Source organism: Talaromyces marneffei, chromosome 2 (genome assembly GCF_009556855.1).
Source record: "Talaromyces marneffei chromosome 2, complete sequence".
Classification (NCBI taxonomy): Eukaryota; Fungi; Ascomycota; class Eurotiomycetes; order Eurotiales; family Trichocomaceae; genus Talaromyces; species Talaromyces marneffei.
Window position 1 is genome coordinate 2,591,449 of NC_072349.1, and position 21,686 is coordinate 2,613,134.

General features: G+C 47.6%; 9 protein-coding genes across 9 annotated transcripts; 6 read left to right on the top strand and 3 right to left on the bottom strand.

Annotated features, from left to right (window-relative positions):
• Positions 1 to 214: 214 nt before the first annotated feature.
• On the top strand, positions 215 to 2,138 carry EYB26_003298 (uncharacterized protein; the record flags this gene model as incomplete). The annotated part of the gene is made up of 4 exons (XM_054262599.1): positions 215 to 304; positions 365 to 495; positions 568 to 1,378; positions 1,437 to 2,138. 4 exons carry the CDS (start codon positions 215 to 217, stop codon positions 2,136 to 2,138), a joined length of 1,734 nt encoding a protein of 577 aa, XP_054118574.1.
• A 1,260-nt stretch (positions 2,139 to 3,398) lies between these two features.
• EYB26_003299 (uncharacterized protein) lies at positions 3,399 to 5,566 on the top strand (the record flags this gene model as incomplete). Its single annotated transcript, XM_054262600.1, has 3 exons — positions 3,399 to 3,456; positions 3,510 to 5,483; positions 5,541 to 5,566. The coding sequence occupies 3 exons, from the start codon at positions 3,399 to 3,401 to the stop codon at positions 5,564 to 5,566; spliced, it is 2,058 nt and encodes a 685-aa protein (XP_054118575.1).
• A 1,627-nt stretch (positions 5,567 to 7,193) lies between these two features.
• On the top strand, positions 7,194 to 8,876 carry EYB26_003300 (uncharacterized protein; the record flags this gene model as incomplete). The annotated part of the gene is made up of 1 exon (XM_054262601.1): positions 7,194 to 8,876. One exon carries the CDS (start codon positions 7,194 to 7,196, stop codon positions 8,874 to 8,876), a length of 1,683 nt encoding a protein of 560 aa, XP_054118576.1.
• A 2,454-nt stretch (positions 8,877 to 11,330) lies between these two features.
• On the top strand, positions 11,331 to 12,917 carry EYB26_003301 (uncharacterized protein; the record flags this gene model as incomplete). The annotated part of the gene is made up of 2 exons (XM_054262602.1): positions 11,331 to 12,828; positions 12,883 to 12,917. The coding sequence occupies 2 exons, from the start codon at positions 11,331 to 11,333 to the stop codon at positions 12,915 to 12,917; spliced, it is 1,533 nt and encodes a 510-aa protein (XP_054118577.1).
• A 265-nt stretch (positions 12,918 to 13,182) lies between these two features.
• EYB26_003302 (uncharacterized protein) lies at positions 13,183 to 15,126 on the bottom strand (the record flags this gene model as incomplete). The annotated part of the gene is made up of 5 exons (XM_054262603.1): positions 13,183 to 13,450; positions 13,511 to 13,685; positions 13,750 to 14,080; positions 14,131 to 14,234; positions 14,301 to 15,126. The coding sequence occupies 5 exons, from the start codon at positions 15,124 to 15,126 to the stop codon at positions 13,183 to 13,185; spliced, it is 1,704 nt and encodes a 567-aa protein (XP_054118578.1).
• A 536-nt stretch (positions 15,127 to 15,662) lies between these two features.
• On the top strand, positions 15,663 to 16,226 carry EYB26_003303 (uncharacterized protein; the record flags this gene model as incomplete). The annotated part of the gene is made up of 1 exon (XM_054262604.1): positions 15,663 to 16,226. The coding sequence occupies one exon, from the start codon at positions 15,663 to 15,665 to the stop codon at positions 16,224 to 16,226; it is 564 nt and encodes a 187-aa protein (XP_054118579.1).
• A 489-nt stretch (positions 16,227 to 16,715) lies between these two features.
• EYB26_003304 (uncharacterized protein) lies at positions 16,716 to 18,007 on the bottom strand (the record flags this gene model as incomplete). Its single annotated transcript, XM_054262605.1, has 4 exons — positions 16,716 to 17,307; positions 17,364 to 17,478; positions 17,535 to 17,830; positions 17,985 to 18,007. The coding sequence occupies 4 exons, from the start codon at positions 18,005 to 18,007 to the stop codon at positions 16,716 to 16,718; spliced, it is 1,026 nt and encodes a 341-aa protein (XP_054118580.1).
• A 424-nt stretch (positions 18,008 to 18,431) lies between these two features.
• EYB26_003305 (uncharacterized protein) lies at positions 18,432 to 19,876 on the top strand (the record flags this gene model as incomplete). The annotated part of the gene is made up of 3 exons (XM_054262606.1): positions 18,432 to 18,604; positions 18,662 to 18,839; positions 18,893 to 19,876. 3 exons carry the CDS (start codon positions 18,432 to 18,434, stop codon positions 19,874 to 19,876), a joined length of 1,335 nt encoding a protein of 444 aa, XP_054118581.1.
• A 241-nt stretch (positions 19,877 to 20,117) lies between these two features.
• Positions 20,118 to 21,481, bottom strand: EYB26_003306 (uncharacterized protein; the record flags this gene model as incomplete). Its single annotated transcript, XM_054262607.1, has 2 exons — positions 20,118 to 21,340; positions 21,409 to 21,481. The coding sequence occupies 2 exons, from the start codon at positions 21,479 to 21,481 to the stop codon at positions 20,118 to 20,120; spliced, it is 1,296 nt and encodes a 431-aa protein (XP_054118582.1).
• Between the last annotated feature and the right edge of the window lie 205 nt (positions 21,482 to 21,686).

Below are 21,686 nucleotides of genomic sequence, written 5' to 3' on the forward strand. Positions count from 1 at the left end.
TATCATTTGATTGTTTCCTTCCGTATTCTTTTATTGTTCTTCCATTATGCGAGTATCTCGTCCGTCCCCTTTCGTCATGTTGATGAGGAAGTGAAGAAGAGCTTCGTCGCATTTGGTTCCATCTCATGTCGGCGACTTGGCCGGCTGTTGACGTCCTCGGTCCATTAAGCTTACGTTATTGTTCAAATACAAACAAGAACGAGACTTCGACAGCATGCCGCTGCTTACACTCGGCGCCAAACTATGGAGCTTACTTACAGCAATCTTTGGCATGATACTTGACGTTGTGCAGTTTTGGAATCATGTATGTGATGTCATCAATTCTCTTATCCTCCTTTCGATACGCTAACATTTCTGATTACAGAGATGGATGTTATGGCTGAGATCAAGATCTCCAAAGAATAAATTATCTTATGCGCTTAGCACAGCGAATACGTTCGAGGAGTGGGAGGAGACTGCCTTTCGACTCGACGAGTTGCTTAGCGCTGATTTATGGTATGCCTACATATAACCACCCAAAGTCAAAAAAAAACAATGAACGTTCCATTCACTCACTCTGTATTGCAGGCGCCAAAACCCAACAAGCAAACATTATGACTACAGACTCATCCTTCAGAGACTAGAATCAATCCTGGGCGCCCGGGAGTCAGAGGATATCCTGACTCTGGTCAGCATTCTTCGCTCCGGCCTGGTTCGCAATCTTGGTAACATCACCTCTACGAAACTTTTCAATCACGCCTATGCCGGTACAAAACTGTTGATTGACGACTATATTACACATGTGGCTCTATCCATTCAGTACGTCACGTCTCTAGAAACCATACCTATGCACGTGAGCGGTTTCACGTCTCAGGCCAAACTGGAATTGCTACATGATACTCGACAGGCGTTTGGCAGAACTACTCTCGTTCTACAGGGTGGTTCTGTCTTTGGGCTATGTCATTTGGGTGTTGTCAAGGCATTGCATCTTCGAGGTCTTTTACCTCGTATCATTACTGGTACTGCCACAGGAGCTTTAGTAGGTGCTCTTGTCGGTGTTCGTACAGAAGACGAACTCTTAGACTTTTTGGACAGTGATATCCTCGAATTTTGTGCATTTAATGGTGAATCCGCAAAGGGGAAATCGAAAGGGAATTTGGTAGCAGGCACAATGCAGAATGAACGGTCACGAATTGGTTTTGGCTGGCTGTGGCGATATTTTACGGAAGGAAACTTCCTTGATGAGTCTGTTCTGGAGGATTGTGTACGGACATATGTGGGCGATATGACCTTTGAAGAGGCGTATGCAAAGACAAAGAGGATATTGAACATCACTGTAGCGGCTTCAGGAAAGGGCGCATTTCCAAATTTGTTGAATTATCTGACGGCACCTAATGTGGTGAGTCTCTTCTGTCCTCTACACTGGTGTTGTACTTGTTTCTGACTTATAGTTATAGCTCATTCGGTCCGCTGCGCTAGCTTCAAACGTATCCTCGGGCACACTCTACTGCAAAGACGAGACAGGCGCAATTGTCCCCTGGCCTCATACCCAAGACGTCACATTCCGGTCCTGGCGGCAGGTCAATCTCAGCGGCCGAGAACTGCCGCTCGCTCGACTCGCCGAGTTGTTTAATGTCAACCATTTCATCGTTTCCCAAACACGGCCATACATTGTTCCCTTCCTATACCCCGACACTCACCCCGGCCAACGACTCAGCAGTCACGCAAGTCTCAACCAACCTCTTATGCGATTGATCATGCTGGAGATAAGACACAGATTAAAACAGCTAGACTACCTCGGATTCCTACCCATGAGTCTCCGGCGCCTGCTCATGGACGAAAATATTCCCGGTCCGAGCTTAACCCTCATTCCAGACCTGACCACGAGCGATTTCCTCAAACTTCTCCAAGCCCCTTCCAAAGCGGGCCTGGATTACTGGGTACGTAAAGGTGAGCGGGGCGTGTGGCCCGCTGTCAGCGCCTTAAGAGTAAGGTGCGCAATTGAGATTGAGCTGGATCGATGCTATCAGACGGTCCGACGGCGGCGGCGGCGCAGCGACGTCAGTCAGCAGCCGGCTGTTGTTCCTCATTATCGACATGGAGCGAATGAGGGGGTTCCACGGAAGCGTCGGTCGATTGGGCTTGAGTCTGTAGATTAGTTGCGACTTTACCTAGGGCTGAGGGGATGACGTTTACGTACATTGACTGCGTGGCTCCTTGCAGATTATGCACGATCGTTGTGTGTTTACACTACATGTCTCATACCTTTTGCATTGGGATATTATAACACTGACTCGTGTACGTGTGTATGAAACCAATAGGACGAGGGACGTTGTAGGGCGGCCATCCAGCATAACGATCTGAGTCAGTGAATTCATTATATATTTATTCATCTATCCCAGCCACACATCCACCCCCACACCCCAACACTCCCCATTGCCATTATTTTTTATCCCACCATAATTCAACAAGTTCCTAGGTATCACGTATCATGTTGGATGCAGAATTTCAGCCACCTAAATGCTGAATGGCTGTGGAACGGCCGGGATGTTATGCAAGCCGCCGCGTATCAGTATGGCTTAGCCCGCCTATGCGCAAGCTCCCCAACAGCACCAGCACAGCCACATCATGACGCTGTCCTGGTTCCGTGTATTGAGAAGAGATTTCGATCCGCCGAGGGCGAGCTGTTCATTGGCTTCTGCAGACGTGTCTTGCTCCACTGCCGACGGGTTGCCAAGGCAAGAGCGCTTGGCGCGCTTGGCATTGTGGCTGCTGCTCTCTTATTCTGGGCCGTGGTTGGTTGAATGTGCACAGATTAGATGGTAATCATGAGGCTAGTGGCGCTAGTCCTGTTCGGTCAATATAAGTGGCATTCGGTGGAATTTTAGTGCGACGCACTATTGGTTATTATTGGCTGACCTGGCTGTGGTTTGTAAGGGGGGCGCTTGGCATCGTCAATGGGAGTTTCGCCAACAGTAAAATCAGCAGCAAACTTGAAATGATATTTACATGTATCTGATGTTGTTCGGAGAACACGGACACTATTCTGCTTGGCTGATGCTTAGTGTCTTGACTCGGTAGTCAGCCAATTCATATTCGTCTGCTCAATTGACTGCGTTGAGTTATATGACTGCCTGATAGGTTCGCGATTCAGTAGCTAGTCGACTGGGGCGGTTCAGTCAGTGAGCAAGAAGCTGATTCATTCCTTTTCTCAGCCCAGCTCCTTTTCAGATTTAATTTCGACCACTCCCAATCTTTTCTTTCACTTCTACCTTCCTTGACACCAACCATTGAATACCCCTCTCTGTATCTCGAGGGTTGAGTTGAATTACTCTTTCAAGCTCCCTGACCAATCTGTTGTCGCGACAGTCGAGCAGTCCCAATATTCAAAACACCGCTTTGGCAGAACATACCACATCATGGCATACTACAATGAACAAGTGCCGAGCCAATTTGCGCCGCCGGCGCAGAACTATGGTATGTCTTGGTAACGCTGACAGAAAAAATTGCGCTAACACACTTACGAACAGAGACGAACGGTACAGTTAGCGCCGGTTCTGTAGATGTGATAGCTGGCCCATTGCTCAATTACCGTGGTATGGATGTCGAGGGCCCATCCGCAATATACTATGGCAGTATCTTGATTGTCACAAACCCCGGACAAGCCCAGCCGCAATTATCCCTACGTCACGTCGGACCCGTGTCGCAAGCTCCCACAAATGGACAGTTTGGATCGCAGGTCCCCAGCTCATACAAAGTTGACAAGCTATACGAAGACCCGAAAAAGGCCTTTTGGAGGTTTCAGTTTTCGTTCCCGTTGACCGAGTACGAAGCTCGATGGGCATACACCATTCCAGGGTTCCGATATGTCAACGAATCTACCTCCACTGCGTCCGAGTGGACATTTACAGTTCCCGCTTGGTATCAGTCTATGCGCATCATGTTCCATTCGTGTAATGGATTTTCGGTGGGCACAGATACAGAAAGCTGGGCTGGCCCCGCGCTATGGAATGATGTCCTGCGAGTGCATGAAAAACGACCTTTCCATGTCATGATTGGTGGTGGTGATCAAATATACAATGATAATATCCGTGTTGATGGACCGCTTAATGAATGGACTAATATCAAAAATCCCATCAAGAGACAGGCGCATGACTTTTCTGGCGAATTGAGGGCAGAATGTGATGAATTCTACTACAAAAACTATGTGCGGTGGTACAACCAGGAACCTTTCAAGACTGCCAACGGGCAGATTCCCCAGATCAATATCTGGGATGACCACGACATAATTGATGGTTTTGGATCATATACCGACCATTTCATGAAATGCGCCGTGTTCCGAGGTATTGGAGGAGTGGCCTTCAAGTACTATTGTCTTTTCCAGCACCACGTTGCGCCGCCCAAGACCACCTTCACCACGGATGCAACGGAGCCTATCGATCAACGTCAACTGGAGAATACGTTCGTTCTCGATGAGCCAACTCCTGACCCACGGTGGATCTTGGGCAACACACCGGGTCCGTACGTTGAAGAGAGAAGTCGCAGCTTGTACATGCGTCTGGGTCGGCGGATCGCATTTGCCGGTGTCGATGCACGTACAGAACGCACACGTATGCAGGTCAATTATCCCGAAACTTATGATCTGATCTTTCAGCGCATACACCGAGAATTCAAACAGGCGAATGGAGAAATCAAACATTTGATTCTGCTGCTCGGAGTTCCTATTGCCTACCCTCGTCTTGCCTGGCTGGAGAACATTCTCACGTCTCCGCTGATTGCGCCCGTTCGTCTGCTGAACAAAAGATTCGGAGTTGGCGGTGGTCTATTCAACAACTTCGATGGTCAGGTAGATCTTTTGGACGACCTTGATGATCATTACACTGCTCGACATCATAAAGCTGAGCGTCGAGAATTGATTCATCGCCTTCAACAATTATCAAAGGAGCATTCAGTACGCATTACGATTCTCGGTGGCGATGTCCATTTAGCAGCCCTCGGTCGATTCTATTCGAAAGTGAGCTTGAATATCCCCATCGAGAACGACTTTCGCTTTATGCCAAACATCATCAGCAGTGCCATTACCAACAAGCCGCCTCCCAAGGCTGTGGCCAATCTGCTTGCACGTAGGAACAAGATCCATCACCTTGACCCTGAAACGGATGAGACACTTATGCCACTCTTTGACGACCAACCGGGTGGTGTAGAAAAGGGCACATCCTGGAACAAGGTCACCATGCCGTCGCGAAATTACGCCTGTATCACCGAGATTGACCCATCTGGTACGAGTGGGCCTAGCGCGCAGCCGCACTCATTGGCGCCCAGCAGTGCACCCAAGGATGGCCATTCGCCGCTGCATATAGGTGAAGAAGGCACTGGAACAAGCCATCCAGCTGCGGATGGATATAGTAACACCAGTCAACTGGATGGTGGACTGGACGTGGCGATTCGGGTTGAAATTGAGCAAGGTAACCGTGATGGTAATGCGCAGGGTTATGGATTGAGCAGTAAGTCCTTGTTACATGTCATTTTATTTGGAATGATAGGCTGACCTGATATGATAGTCCCACAACTTTCTGTCGCCGTATAATTATAGCATCGAACCCCTGTGTCTACCCAACTTTCTTTTCATTGATGTGATGTGATGTATACCTAAGCAATACCCTCTTTTTCTTTTTTTTTCTTTTTTTTTTTTTCCTTTTCTAGATATCACTTAATAGTCTATCCATATTTTGATGAGGGATCCTAGTATTTGTATTTCATCGTGCTACACCGTATCTCCAGTATTATCCATACACACCTTCACCCAGGCTCCAGCCTTGTCCCTCGTTCCGAAGTTGGAAGAAATGCCTTTGCCGCTTGTCGCATCTATGATAATCATCACAAAATATTGATATTGACACGAATCAAACAAAAAGAGGATCTCGGTCAAGAAGTCAAACATTTTGACTCATGTATGTACAGTATGTATGGATGTAGTTAAATGTAAACTATTTATCGCATTGATGTCGCCGATTTAGGTCGATATGCCGTGTAACCTTTTGATATGTTTGATTGTATGCGCTGCAGCCACATCTACTGACTCTCCAATACCGCCAGTCTGAATGAACATGACCTGGAGCGAAGGTCGGTCTGCAGAACCCGGTGTGTTCTGTACCTTGGGTATACAGAGCCAGACAGACCGCTGAATACGTAAGGTAACTAGTGGAAAATGTTAGGTTAGGGCTCAGCTGAGACCCCTGAAAGAAGTGACTCTCCACATTCGAATCTAGATTTCTTTCGTTCCTCGAAAATCTTGATTGATTGCACCTCGTCAACGCTTTTGTTTTGTTTTTTGTTTTTTGTTATTTGCTATTTCTTTTCGGGGTTCTTTCTTTCTTTCTTCTACGGCGTCTATTTCCATTTCTAGCCATTATAGTTATGGGTATGCGCGATACGTTGGGATTATTGACTACATACCCTGTCCTGATGATGCCTTGTAGTGCCTGCCTGTTTGCTTTTTGTTGTCGCATGGCCGCCCGATCGGCAGGACTGTAGATATGCAGGTCAAGCAATTTTTACTCAAGTTTGTTTGGGCTTCTTGATGGTGTTGATTGATGATCACCGAGGGATGGTAATAAATACTCCGTACTGGCCGGACGAATGGACTGTTGGCTGGAAAGCAGAACGTAACACAAGGCTTATGCGGAATAGGTAATAGATCAAATCTTTTACTTAGGAGAGAGCATTTTTTGTTATATATGTGTTGTTACACCCATACCGCGTCTCGCTTTGAATTGCTTGTTGAGTATATGGCAAAGTGTAGGAGGTACAAGTTAGTCGCATGGTCGGAGTTTGTGTAACAAAAAAGACAGGACAAAGGCGCGTTGCGTACGTACTTAGTATTACTTACGTGCGTAGTGGTAAATTAAACAACGTGCTATTCCCGTTAAGGGTTTAGCGCTTCCGCTATCCGGTAGATAGTCGAGTTTGTTTAGACGACTCCATCTCGATAAGTCATCCTTTCTGGTGATTAATCTACTAACATATCCATTGACGGCCAGTGTATATAAAGCGTACTGCTGGACGAGAGATATGGAACAGAAACATATATTATAATCGAATGGAAGAAGCACTTTCAGCGAGTTCGAGCCAAGTTCCAGATCAAGGACCGACCGACCTTATCGGACAGTAACTACTCCACTACTGATGCCTCCTATCACAACCCCTCCATCTCCATGACGCCGAAACGAGTCAGAACAGTCGAAGGCTCATGCTGGGCCTGTAAAGACCGTCGTGTCATATGCAACTTGCAACGGCCGCAATGCTCGCGCTGCACCTCTGAAAATCAGGTGTGCGAGTACGGCAAGCTGCGACTCAGATGGTGTAATGGCGTCGCTGCTCGAGGTCGTTTTGCGGGTCAAAATGTGCCGGTGTCGAGCGGTAGCCCTACAGATAGCAAATACTCGGTGAACGGGCAGCTGTCGCCGTCAACGTTGACTTCGCCATCGCCATCGTTCTCATTGTCATCGTCGCCGCTTTCGTCTAAGCGAGAAACAAGTTTAGAACTCGTGAGAGTGGCCGATGAAGAGGAAGGAGAAGAGATTCAATCGCCAGACACCAGCAAAACTTGTCAATTTCCAGAAGTGCCATCACTTGTAATAGCCGATGAGTTGATGCTGTACTTTGAGCACATTGTGATTGACCGCTTCAATCTCTCCACCCAACCGGTCCTAGTAGATCTGGTCGCGGTAAACAAATATCCAGCACTCCGGTACTCGGTAACTGCAGTTGCCAACGCCCACCAGCAACTTACCTACCGTCCTGGACAGCATGACGCCTTTCTATCCAAAAGAACAGCTCGTCTTAAAGCGATTTACAACTTTCGCACACAGTTGGAGAATCCAACTCATCACCGAAAAGCACGTCGTGTTCCTCCACTAGATTTATTCCTTGCCAACGTTCTCCTTTGCATTCTCGACGGCGTGATTGATCCCAACGACGAGAGCGCCGCTTGTCATGTCCACTATCGCGGTGGAAGAGCCATTCTGAGTCAATGGAAACTGCATCAACAGCTTCTTCAACGACATAAACGTGGCCTTCCAGCGTTGATGTTGTCGTGTTTCGCGACTATGGATCTGACATATTCACTGCTTACTGGTGAGGAGCAGTATTTCCGCGATACTACATGGGCTCATTTCGCTGGTAGCGATGGATGGTGGGGTGTGCTTCCGCCGTGTGACCCGTTCCTAGATATCATGCGGATACTATCCCGTCTGGCTCGTTTGGGACATGCCGTACATAGTGGTAGTGAAAGTGCACTCTTCGGCGATGAGTTGGAGGCCCTTACCATGGCTCTAAGGGGCTATGCCACCCCCATGGATGGATTAGAAACCCTATTCATGGGCCAACAAAACGATATTTTTGCCCTCAAACCCTCTCGCAACACACAAACTCCCTTGTCACCTCACCTTCTGGCCCCCATGTACTCATACAAGGCCCAACTTGAGCTTGACGAATCCTGGACCGTGTTTTGCAACGCCTACCGTCTTACAGGACTCATATATATATACCGCGTCTTCCATCGCCTCGATGTTTCGCACCCCTTGGTCCAACAAGCCACCTCCCATGGCCTTAGAGCTATATGCGAGTCACGTCTTAAGGGCAAACTAGCTCATTGCCTTCTCTTCCCAGCACTTGTGATCGGTGCACATTGCCGAACAGCACCCCAGCAAAAGGCAAACCTGATGGCTATAAGATCGACAGCTGCGTTTTTGAATTTTGGTTCCTTGAAGGTCATGGAGACTTTCCTGCGAGGGTTATGGGCGCGAGTACCGTTAGTTGAGGAGGAGCAGGAGGAGCAATCTGAGTCGTGGTGGGAATGTTTCACGCCTATAGCGGAAAAGACGTTCCTCTTTTAGACTTGTTTCTCTCTTTCCGGGTCCCTCATATTTTTTTTTTTTAAAAAAAAAAAGTCAAGCGTTTTTTTTTTATCTCGGGTGAAATTAGGGGTATCTCTTGCCAGGGCGTTTGCGTGTATAGGGACAACGACTTATTCAGATTAGGCAGGAGGTTGGTTGTGAACGGAACAGGTGTTTGGGAAGTTATGGTCTTTCTTGTTTTATACATATTTAGGGATCTAGTCTTCTTTACGATTAATGATAACATATAATGCAACTACTCGGGTGTGAGAGACGTGTCAGGTATCAAAGGATTGCCTGCATGCACTAGATACAAATGACTAAGTTACTACAGAGTAACTAGTTATAGTTCATTAACTATGAAAGAGAGGATATACATGGGTCGGCCAATTGGCATGAGTGGGTGGCTACTGTTAACTTGCCGAATGGAGTAATTGCTTAGATACTTGCTAATAGCAGGTAGTACATAGGGAGGTAGAATACTAGTCACTAGTTATACATTCCATAAGAGGAGGAAGGATGTATACGTGTGAGCTGTATTCGAGACTTGGAGTCCATTTCTCTTGTGGACGTTGTAGACTAGTACTCCATAAACTACGTAGTGATTTAACCTCCTGTTCCATCCTTATCTACAGATCTCATGTGACCGACACACATAATCACCATGTATCGTATCAATACAAAACAATACATCAACACGCTATCAAACCCATGATGATAACAAAAATACCCCCCCTCTATCTCCAATAATTACGATATAATACAGCAGTACGAAACCATACCCAGAAAGGAAAATATTTCCACATTCCTAATCAGGTAGTTCTAACCATCAACCTATCAGACTAGATACGAAGAGAAGAGGAAAGAAGAGAGGAATGTATTTCCTTATAGAGAGACTCTTCGAAATAGAAGGTTTGATTGAGGAGGAAGAAGTCGATTACAATAGGCAATCACATAATAATACGTAGACAGAGATACGAGACGGCTACTTGCATGGTAAATTAGAGATTGCACTGATTGTGTTACTGATAGCTAACTTACACGTAGCCCTGCCATATAAAATGTAGGCATTGTTCAGCTGTGAGACTTACTACATAGGTAAGTCGAGTTGTACGTAGTCGGCACTTGGCTAGATTGGTTGGTAACGCGGGGGTCTCAGAGTCGTTACATGCATGGTACGTACACCCGCACATGTTGGAGATTTGGCATAACTATCGAACAAATTCTCATAGTATTCAAGAACCAACAAAAGTTGGAAAAGCAAAAACTGAAAACGATAACTTATCCCTGCCTGCCCTAACCCTAGCCAAACTGAGCTAATAATCTACTAAAAACGATTCTGGCCTATCTAGCTACCCAAACCAGTCTAGCGGAAATCGATATCCCCGAAACAACATTGGATCGTCTTGCCCCCCTAACTCGCGTAGACATGTTTTCTTCTTGCAGATCCCGTGGGCGCGGATGTGCGGAGAATATATTAACGATGCAGTTAAGTTACCTGGTGAGGAGACTCGAGACCATCGATTGATAGGTAGGTACCTATCCGTGGTTGAATGTGTGGAGTACCTATCTTGGTGGCAGATAAGCTATCAGTACATTTCTCTGCACATACTAGTTAACTAACTTTCGTAGACATTCATGTCGGATGTGGTGGTCGGAGAAAAGCGAGTATCTACCTCAGGGGAGAATAGACGAGAGAAAAAAAAAAGATGAATCTGATCAAACACCTCGATGCCCTTATACTAAGCCGACTCCATGTTGTAGCCCTCCTGGCAACCTATCCAATGTTGAAAGTGTGTACCTAGTTGATAGTACCTACTGTAATCTCAAAATCTTTCGGCAAGCTTGACCAAAACTTAGCAGGTCCTCTTATCTTATCAACGAATGAACCATGGCTAAAACATACGATGGGCCAAACAACTACCTACCCAGGCAATAAAATAAAAAGGATAACTGATGGCGTCAAGAGATCATAGCTCCTGGCGAGTCTATCTACTGGTCAATGCTCGGCCATGCAGGTGCCGCAGCGATAGTGTGAGGCTAGTTTCTTATCAATGTCGATAAAGACACACGTAGATATATAAGACTGAGGACCCCTTTGGGCTTTATGGCTACCCTGGAGATATGCCTAGGCGGTCTCTCCGTGGTGATGAGCTATATTTTTCCATATACGACGAGCTTGTGTCACATGAGCTCCCTTACCTACATCGACTACAAGCAATAATCTTCAGAAGAAAAACCAACATATCTACCATCGATATTGGCAGTTCCATTCAATTGAACTAATTTCGCCAATCGAACACAAGCGAGTCCAAGTCGATACATACGATCTCGGATTCATAACCTGACTGACTCTGACGGACACAAATATCCCTGCGTAACTGCTCTTCACGAGGCCAAAACTCTCTTCATCAAGTCAGTCCATATAGATAAACAATAAGAACAACGGCAAAAATGTCCACCGAAAAAGTTCCAGAACCTGAGAGTGTCATGACCAAAGACACGGATGGCACCGGTCAAGCAGAAGGTCTCGAACAGCTGGGATACGTGCAGGAACTGACCAGGAACCGATCCCTCTTCACACTCCTCTTCCAGACACTCGCCATCGCCGCCATCCCGTATGGCGAAGGAGGACCCCTGATGAGCGCCATCTACGGCGGTGGACCGCTCTCCATCTTCGTGGGCTGGATCGTTGTCTGCGTCCTAGATGAATGCGTCGCCCTCTCGCTCGCTGAATTGGCCTCTCGCTGGCCTACCTCTGCCGGTCCATACTACTGGTCGTTTCAGCTCGTGCCCCAACGGGCCAAAGTTGTTCTGTCCTTCATCAACGGCTGGGTCTGGCTCATTGGTAACTGGACAATCACTCTGTCTGTGAACTTTGGATTTGCGTCCTTGCTCTCTGGGACAATCTCAATGTACCATCCCGACTGGTCTGCGAATAACTGGCAATTGCTTCTGATCTTCTATGCGATTTGTCTGTCGTCCTTTGTCATTTGCACTTTCGGAAACCGATTCTTGCCTATGATTGATACCATCTGCGCTGCTTGGACTGCGATTAGTATTTTGATTATCATGATTGCGCTTTCTGTCAAGGCCGATGTGGGTCGTCATGATGTTTCATACTCCTTGGGACATTATGATACCAGTCTGTCAGGATGGGGAGGTTTCACATTCTTCATCGGACTCTTGCCAGCTGCATACTGCTTTTCAGCGGTCGGTATGATTTCCGCCATGGCAGAAGAATGCTCAAATGCCGTTGTTAAAGTTCCTCAAGCCATTTCTCTCTGTGTTCCTGTTGGTGGAATCGCCGGTTTGTTCTTTATCATCCCCATCTGCGTCACTCTCCCACCTTTGGAAGACCTCATTCTAGCCCCTGCGGCACAGGCATTGCCATATATCTTCCAGCAAGTCATGGGCTCACCTGGCGCTGGTCTGGGACTCATTTTCCTGGTCTTGGCCATCACACTCTTCTGCTCCATTAGCATCACAGTAGCAGCATCCCGAACAACATACGCCTTTGCCCGCGACGAAGCTCTCCCGCTATCCAAACTCTGGGCCCAAGTCAACTCTCGCCTCGGCGTGCCCGTCTGGTCCCTCGTTCTTGTGACAGTCGTCCAAATGCTCCTCGGCCTAATCAACCTAGGCAGCTCCAGCGCATTCACCGCATTCGTTTCCGTCGGCGTCGTCGCTTTAGCAATCAGCTATGCAATCCCCATCGGCGCCAGCGTCTTCCATAAACGCCAGGAAGTCAACAAAGCCAGATTCAACTGTGGCCCTGTCCTGGGTCTTGTGGTAAACATTGTCGCGTTGCTATGGATTGCCTTTGAGTTGGTTCTGTTTTGTATGCCATCGGTCCTGCCGGTGACTGCTGTTTCGATGAACTATGCAGCTGTTGTGTTTGTGGGATTTATGGCTATTTCCGCGGTTTGGTATGGGGTTTATGCGAGGAAAAGTAAGTACTGTTCCTTTTGTTTGGAAATACTTGGTGCTGACTTTATATTTCTAGCGTACAAGGGGCCTCCTGCGTCGGACGGGCTTTGAGCGTTGTCATGGGAGGATTATGATTGAATGTACAACTATATTTATTGCAAATCACAAACATATACGGTCATACCAAATCGAATATTGCGGGATGGACCAAACATGACGGACACCCCCGAGATATTTTTCAGACTGTACATACCTAGGTACTCTATCTATATATCATGAACATAAAGTATGATTATCTTTATAATTATACACAGCTATCTCCATATAATAATACATAAAAAAACGCCTCAATGAGATTGGACAATTCTCAAATCAGCTAGACAGAACCGATCCGATCCAAAAACCCTCTCTCATTTCTCTTCCTTTGCCTCTCCTTCTCCCTCTTCGATTTATACAGCAGCGCCCACACGAACCCCGCAAAATAGCCACCCAAATGAGCGTAATTATCTAGTTTTCCGACTACTTTGAACGGAGAAACGAGATTGAAGACTTCAAAGGCGACTATGGCTGCGAGGACGGTGGAACCGTTGGCGGAGATGGAGTCGCGCCAATCGTGGGGGAGGAAGCTGGGGACGAGTTTGTCGCTGAATCGTGAGGTTAGTAGGTTGTTTGAAGAGGAAAAAAGCGGATGGGAAGGGGCCTACTCAGAGTGCAGCATACACCAAGCTGCGACTAGACCGGCGATTGCGCCGCTGGCACCGAGGGAGGTTACAGTCAGCCTTTGGAGGAGGACATGCGATGTCAAGGATATAAGTGAGCCGACGACGCCGGAGGCGAGGTATAATGACAGAAAATTGCCACGGCCGATTTCGTCGTGCACTGCAACTGTCAGGCTTTCGATCATATGCTATAGTAAGGAGAGGGGGAGGGGAAAGGGACTCACGTCTCAGTCCAATAAGCCAGAGAATCACGGTATTGGTAAGCAAATGCTTAAATTGCTGGTGACTGAAAACACTGCCCACCACACTCATGGCATAAGGATACAATGGCACGCTGATAAAGTACTGATTCAACATTCGCCATGCAGGGGGCAGTTTCCACAACATCCATACGCCTACATTGGTAGCCATGAGGCCCATTATTGTTGCAGCTGCTGGGGGAATACCTTTCCACATTCGTTTATAGTATACTGGTGGTTGGTATGTTTCTGCGTAGTAGTAGCATAGTCCTAGGACGAGAAGGGTTACGCCGAAGGCTGGTAGGATACGGCGCGCCTAGTTATGTTAGGTCGATTCAGTGGTAAAAGAGACGTGATAGATCTTACTGTTGTCATCGTGCTGAAATCGGAGTCTGTGTTCTCGGCTCGAACGTAATGCTTCTGAGCCCAGGCGAGGAACGGTCGTTCCTGCGGGTCGGCTCGTGGTCGAGCTATTCAGTCAAATTAGCATTCCCATTCCTTTTTACATCCTTTGAGATGAGATAGGGGGAGTGTACCCTCCACGACTGCAGAAGGATTATACTTCTGCAACTCCGTATTCCCCTTCAACTGCTTCTGAATCTTCTCTCGGTCCTTCATCTCCCCCTCCAGCCATTCCTTCCTATTCTTCTCCTGTTCCTTAAGTAGTCTCGCCTCATTCAATTTTCGAGTTTCTTGAAAAGTACTTCGACCATATATATCACCCTCCTCACCCAGCTGAGCATTCCAATGCCCGCTTTGAGGACCTAGCTCTTGCACATATTGCAGCAATCGTTCTTCTTCTTCCTTTTCTTCGCGCTCTATACGGGCTAGAATAGCTGCATCTTCGTCTATGGGGTGATTTGCGCGAAGCCATTGGAGGCCATTCTCGATTGTGCGCGAGCGCACGGCACGTTTTATATCCGAAGGGAGATTCAAGTCGAGGGTACCCTCTAATCGACGGCCATGGAGGACGGACAAGATCCGATTGCCCATTTCAGGTGTGACGCTTGATGAGCGAAATATTGTCTTGATTTCGGCAGCCGATAATGGCTGCGAGTCGAGGCGGACGCCATGTTCAATTTCTTTTGGCTGTTCGGTGGTAGAGTTTGTTGCGGTTCTGATAAGTGTAGAACGGGCCGCTGAGATAGGAGCAAAGGGTGAGGTATGTCGAGTCGTCTTCCATGCTTGTTGATATCGCAATACCCCTTGTGAGCTATATGAAAGCTGTCGCCGTGTCCAACATCGCCGTAAACTATTCGCAATCAAATTGGCCGGTGATTGCACGGTACAAGACGGCGTGAACAGTGTCCGTATGCCAACAAGGCATGAACCATGCCATGCTACCGAGGGCACATTTCTCATCTCCACGTGTGTTGTGTTACACGCTAGAGCCGGGTTGATTGTAGGAGTGTTGACTACGAAGTACAGAGGAAGATTGGAAGAGGAGCGGCCGCGATGGAGATGCCGAGAAGTTTCCGCGCGGAGCTTTGGTTGGCTGATCTACATCGGGGTTATTCAATCCAAAAATAATTTATCTACATTAGATATACGTAGAAAAACAAACTGATTTCGTTTACATTCAAGAAATCTTCAGCTATATCATACAAATTATTGGTATTTATCTGAACGTGGGCCACCAAAAGGCATGCTCGTTGTTTTTCACGTGATGATACGCATGCGATAAGGAATTTAGGTAGGTTCCATCCATTACGACTCCTCTCGACATCACCATCTTAACGAGCAGCTCAGCTGCGTTTTCCTCAAATAACCTTCTCGCTATCGATTTGAAGCATTACAGACAATATTAAGAGATCGAACGATTTACGATCGGAATATCCGCTCCACCAAATACTATCTTGAAGCTACACACCCCACTATACATAACCTCAGGCGCAACAATGTCCTCCGAATCCCAACCCATCTCCCCTCTCGCCTTCGCCGAAGCCATCAAAGAACTCCCCCTCTCCTCTCTCTATGCCAAAGTTTCCGAGCTTCGCAACTCAATATCCCACCTCACACGGTCCAATGAAGAGCTAAGAACATATATAATCGAGTCTGAAGAAGGTCCCGATTCGCCAGACAACAAGGAGCTGGAGGCATATGTGGTTGAGAATGAGGAGGTTATGCAGGCCATGGCGGAGAGGATAAGATTACTAAAAGTTGAGGTGGAAGGCAGGGGGCAGCGGTGGATGGAAGAGGTTTTGGAGGATGGTGAGGAGGATGGTGAGGAGGATGGTGAGGAGGATGGTGAGGAGGAAGGTGTTGATGGGGAGAGAATACAGGGCGAGGAAGATTCTCAGTCAACGCCCCTAGTGAATGGCATTTCATCGCATGAATCGAATGGGGTTGCTGATAGTCGTGATGAGCGGCGTGTTAATGGGCTGACGAACCCTTCAAATGGGCAAATTGGTGACGAGGAGCGGCGGGCTGACAGCGATGACGATGAAGGCATTTACTTGTGAAAAAAAAAGCAAAATATTGATTCTTAAAGATGAGTGCAATTTGATACCCTGGCCTTCCTTTTCAATATATAGGTATAATCTATAATTTTTCTGTCTTTTCATTGTATATGTTAATCCTGCATATCGAGTATCTTGAGTATGGTTGCAAACAACTCCAAACTTCCCATTCTTATGACGAGACACCCATGAACAAACAGAAGTAAGACCAAAAAGAACTTAGCACGAGAACGTTCAAAATCATCGTCGCTCTTTCTGTAAGAGCGGTAGCTATGGAAACAATCAATTGACAACATCAGATAGTATGCATATTGCGAGGCGAGACGTAACAACATTGTCATGCCTAGACAAACAAATTTATGAGAGAACAAAAGAAATAACAAATGCAACAATGACTTCTGGACCTCATTTGACCAGATACATTACCAAGGCGCTCGCGCCTATGGCTGGCCGGCAGATTGTACCCAAATCCACCTCAATGAGGCATGCAATCTAAGAAGGAGGAGCATTGGCTGCGGGAGTCTGCGAGCTAGCAGCGGCGGCTTCTTGGGATGCCCAGTGACCTGCAATAGCCTCGGGAGGAATCTTCTCCTGCTTCATATAGAGGTCAATAAGAGGCTGCATTGGCTCCATCTCCTTGTCAGCCACTAGCTTGTAATACTTGGCAACAGTGACAAAGTGTACGAAACACATGTTTAGCATTTCGTGACGGTTGATATGCCAGAAAGGATCAAGCCAATGTCCATGGTACAAGTGAGCATAACAACGGAACATCTGCTTCATAATTCCTTGACAATCCTTGTAAAAGGTAGGAGGAAATCCGCTGGATTTGCCAATCCAATCCTGACCAGCAAGGGTAGTCAAGGATGCATTCAAGTTGGTGGGACCTGCCGCGATTGGGGTGGTTGCAGGGGGGGTTGAGACGTCCCCGGAGGCAAACGTATGAGGGGCTCCCTGAACGGGATCCGTAGGGAACATGACCGGATCGTGGATCTTGCTCACGATCCATTTTTCAACTCGGTTAATGAACTTGGGCGCGGAGATCTTTGCGGCCCGGCCGTCGACAAGCCAGGTATAGGTCAATCTACCATTGTTAGAATATGAATGTTTGGGGGGAAACTTTGGTGGTATAGTACGTACCGACCGGCAGACATTGTGGGACATGTGCTTTCATTGCAAATCGGGTACCCATTCACTGTGTTGACCTCCTGGATGACTTGCAGCATGCCGTGTAGTAGCCGATACTGCTCAACGACTGCAAATGAACATTAGTACAGTAAAGCAACAGATATAATCAAATTTGGAGCTTACTTTGATGAGCAAGCCATTCCCCAAGTTCCACGTTCTTAGGACAAGCGCAAAGCGTCAAGAAGTTGCCCTTCACATTCAACGGAGCGTACTTCTCCTGAAAGAAATACTTCGGGGCATCTTCGTTATTGGATACGATATCGGCAGATAGATTCGATGCAAGCGAAGGCGAGTTATGAAGACCCTGTGCACCAGGCACGGTCTGTTGCGCTTGTGCCACTTGTTGACCCTGACCAGGGTTCATTTTGGGTTGGTTGTTGGTGTTCTTGTTGTTCCCCCCTCGGCCAAAGCCTTGACGACTGCAATAGTACCAAAATTAGCACAGAAGTAATTTGACAAGAGTAATAAATCAAATTGCGCATAAGCTTGTCATGAGCATCAAAATGTCGGAGAGAGGGGTCAAGGGGTTGGTTGTGTTGTGTTGGGTCACTCTTGATGCGGGGAACTACTTACACGCTCTGGAAGAAAGTAGCCATCTTGAAGAAGTGAAAAGAAAGCCCAGCTCAACAAACAAAGCAGAAAATCAAGTCAATGGCAGATGGCTCCCACAATAGCCAGAAGAGAAGCAAAAGGGGACGAAGAAGCGGAGGGAGAAAGCGAGAGAGACGACTCTGAGCTGTCGTTCGCTCTGGCCTTCTCTCCTTCCTCTTGTTCGTTTCAGCGTGGAGCAAAATCCACTCGCGGCCGCACTAGTGTTGCGCTTGGCCCGATATGGGATAGCTCTGTCGAAAGGTTCACTCGCCGCCAAGAATCCATCACTTGCACGACAATCAACTATTGTTTGATCACTGGACAGTCTCTTCAGTTGGCACTGATTCTTCACGTTATTCTCCTACGCGCATCTACTACTCTCTACAAATAATTTCCTACTTTCCTTCCAGAAAAAACACCACACCCAACATGTCCTCGTCCGAGGATGAAGCTGTCCGACGCCCAGGTCGCGGCGGAAGAGCTTACAACGGCGACGTGAGCGACGAAGACAACGCCAATATCTCAGCACCAGAGAATGACCAAGTAGACGACAACGATGATAGGGATCTTTTTGGTTCGGACTCAGAACCTGATGTGGACGAGTGCGTTCAATTTCAAGCTTGCAACATGAGGGGAGCATTAGCTAACGTTTGTCACAGGCGCCCACATCGTACTCTTGACGACTCGGACCTCGACTCTGGCGACGACGAGGGGCGTTATGACAGGAAAGAGGACCGCATGGATCTGGGCGAAGATGAAGAGGACGGGTTTGGAGAGGTGAAAGTCATGGACCTTAGCCTTGGTAGGGCGCCGGAACCACGATCTACGAACGGACAGGTATGTCGGATTCATAGGCCTTGTCTCGAATTTGCTAACGGGCGGGCCTACAGGTTTACACAATGGAAATTCCAAACTTTCTGTCTCTCGAGACGGAAGAGTTCAGACCCGAGACATACGTAGCACCACCATACTCGACAGCTGCGACTTCTCTCTGTTGGCGATACGATCCCAATGACCAGACAAGTCTTCAATCAAATGCTCGAATCATTCAATGGGAAGACGGCTCGTTCACATTACAGCTTGCATCCAACCCTAAAGAACAATACAGAATTGCTTCGAAACCGCTAGCACCGCTTAACAAGGCTGGAAACTACGATGCCACTCTGGATACACATACGTACCTAGCAGCTGCCGCCGAGACTGCCTCAGTATTCAAGATCACGTCGCATCTAACACACCAATTGAAACCATTACCAACCAACGCGGAGACCGATGATGCCATCCAACGCCTACAAGAGAACCTTCTCGCCGCTGGACGAGGCGGTAAAGCCAACGCCAACGGCAGCGGAATCGCCATCATTGATATCAAGGAAGACCCTGAACTAGCCGGAAAGAGGGCCGAGGCTGCTGAAAGATTGAAAGCAAGAGAAGACCGGAAAAGACAACAATACGCAGACCGCGAGCAAAACCGCACCGCGCGTCGTGCAACATACCGCCCATCGCGCGGAGGCCTTACTGCCGCCGGATTGGAAGACGACGATGGCATGTTCGCGACACGACCGGCCAAGAGACGTCCTCGTACGAACCGTCATGGTGAAATCTACTCGGATGATGAAGAAGAACATGGCCGTCGTCGACAGGATTCTTACGAGGTTGATGATTTCGTCGCTGATGACGATGAAGAGCTGGAAGAGGTTGAAGACGAGGAATCTCTGCCTGATGATGAGATGGATGCGGAGGGTGAGGATGATGATGAGGAAATTGAGAGAGCTGCGCCATCACCTAAACGGAGGGAGGTGGCTGCTGGAGGTGGTTCGCCGCCTACGAGGAAGAAAAATCGGTATCGTGTTGAAGATGACGATGATGAAGAGTAACATCTTGTTCATTTACTAGCGAGGGAGGCCCGTTCTTTTTCTTCTCATTTTGAACTGTGTTTGCATTATAGAGCAGCTGGTAACTACCTCCCTACATAATGACATCGTCTTTATATACAATCACGGAGTCCTTCATATTCGATTAAATATCCGCTTTTGGGCGTAAGTGGAACTATGTACAGTACAAATGATATATAAACCATTGATCATTCAAATCATGTCTCATAAAAATCGCATAACATCAATCTGTTAACGGAATCGGCGGGACGCCCTCTGTATATTCCTCAGGTTGAAACTTAAACTTCTTAATAAGCTGTTTCGCCGCACCAACAATCTTGAGACACAAAAAATCACGTTCCTGGGCATTCTGTTGCGCTTCCGCTGGATCAAGTGGCGTCGACATTGTTGAGCAAGAAGTCGAGTTGGTATCTGCATTGCACTCTTTTTCTGACGTGCATCCCGTTGATAACGGAGGTGTAGGCAAGGAGACAAAATCAGCTCTTGTTGTGTCGAATGGCTCTGTCGGATGCGCGACTCGAATTGAATGCCAATACCGTTGCCGATCCTCCAGCTCCCGAACGAGTGAATACAGATCCGGCGTTATATTGCATACCGCTGAGGGTGGACATAGTTGCGGAGAAATGGGTGTGCCTATAATTGCGCGACACAGAAATCGTCGTAGCCAGTGGTCCCATGTGAATTCATCAACGTGGGGGCTTTTATTGTTGATGACGAGTTGCTTGAATTCTGGAGATGCGAGTTCGCTCCCTAGACTGCCGGCGTCGACGAGTGAGATCCTGTACCAAGCGTCTGCCATTACGCTCAGGAGGGTCCCTAGCATCATCACGTTTTGCATGCCGGTTGCAAACCTCAACGGACATATCTCGCAACGAATGACGGACTGCGCGGTTCTGGCTGCTGTGTAGAGAGAGGTGGTGGTTTCGCGGGTAACGGAGAATGAATTGAGACTTGATAATGTACTCAAGCAGAGGTAGAGGTATGATAGACATGGACAAGTGGGCGCATCATCGCCCATTGCAGTAGATGATGGCACATTCGAAAGCATTGATCCTGCAGCTGACGTAATGGAGAAATCAGGCCATGGATCTAACGTTGCAGCAATAGGTTCTAGGGGTTGTGGTGGTTGTGGTAGCGTAGAAGAAGGGCTGGGGAAAGACTGGTCTTTTGCAGGAACGAGACCACCGTAACGACTGAGATATACCTGTGGACATAGGACATGAATATCAGGACCCAAATCCGCTGAAACCCATTCCCTCTCTATTTCCGATATGGCGCCCAGATTTCGTTCTGTTCCATCGGGGTTATAGTTGTTATCGCCGTCCAGTTTTTGTTTCTTTCGTGGTCGGCCCATTGGTTTTTGTATAGAGTAGTGACAGTGAAGACCCTGGGTCATGCATCGCCGACAGCCGGCTTGATCGCCTGAGCATTTCAATTTGCGGTTACCTGCAGATATAGCATTGTTAGCACTGTCAATCGCTGTTGCTGTGTTTAAGAAGTCATGAAATTCGTACGGCACTCGTCGCAAGCAGCATGTCTTTTGGGGCCGGTGTCTTTCTCAACCGAGGAGTTTTTGTCTGAAGGCATTTTCATTACTGGATATATACAAGTGCAAAACGTATGATTTGACTGGGATGTCTTCTCCCAAGCCCTAAGGTCGATGTAATAGGCATCACCGTCGAGAAAGTTTGTCGGGCGGGTTGCGATTTGTCAGACGCTCAGGATGCGCTCTGGTTTAGAACAAGTTGTATTGATGATATCCGTCTATGGACAAGGTCACCATCGTTTGGCC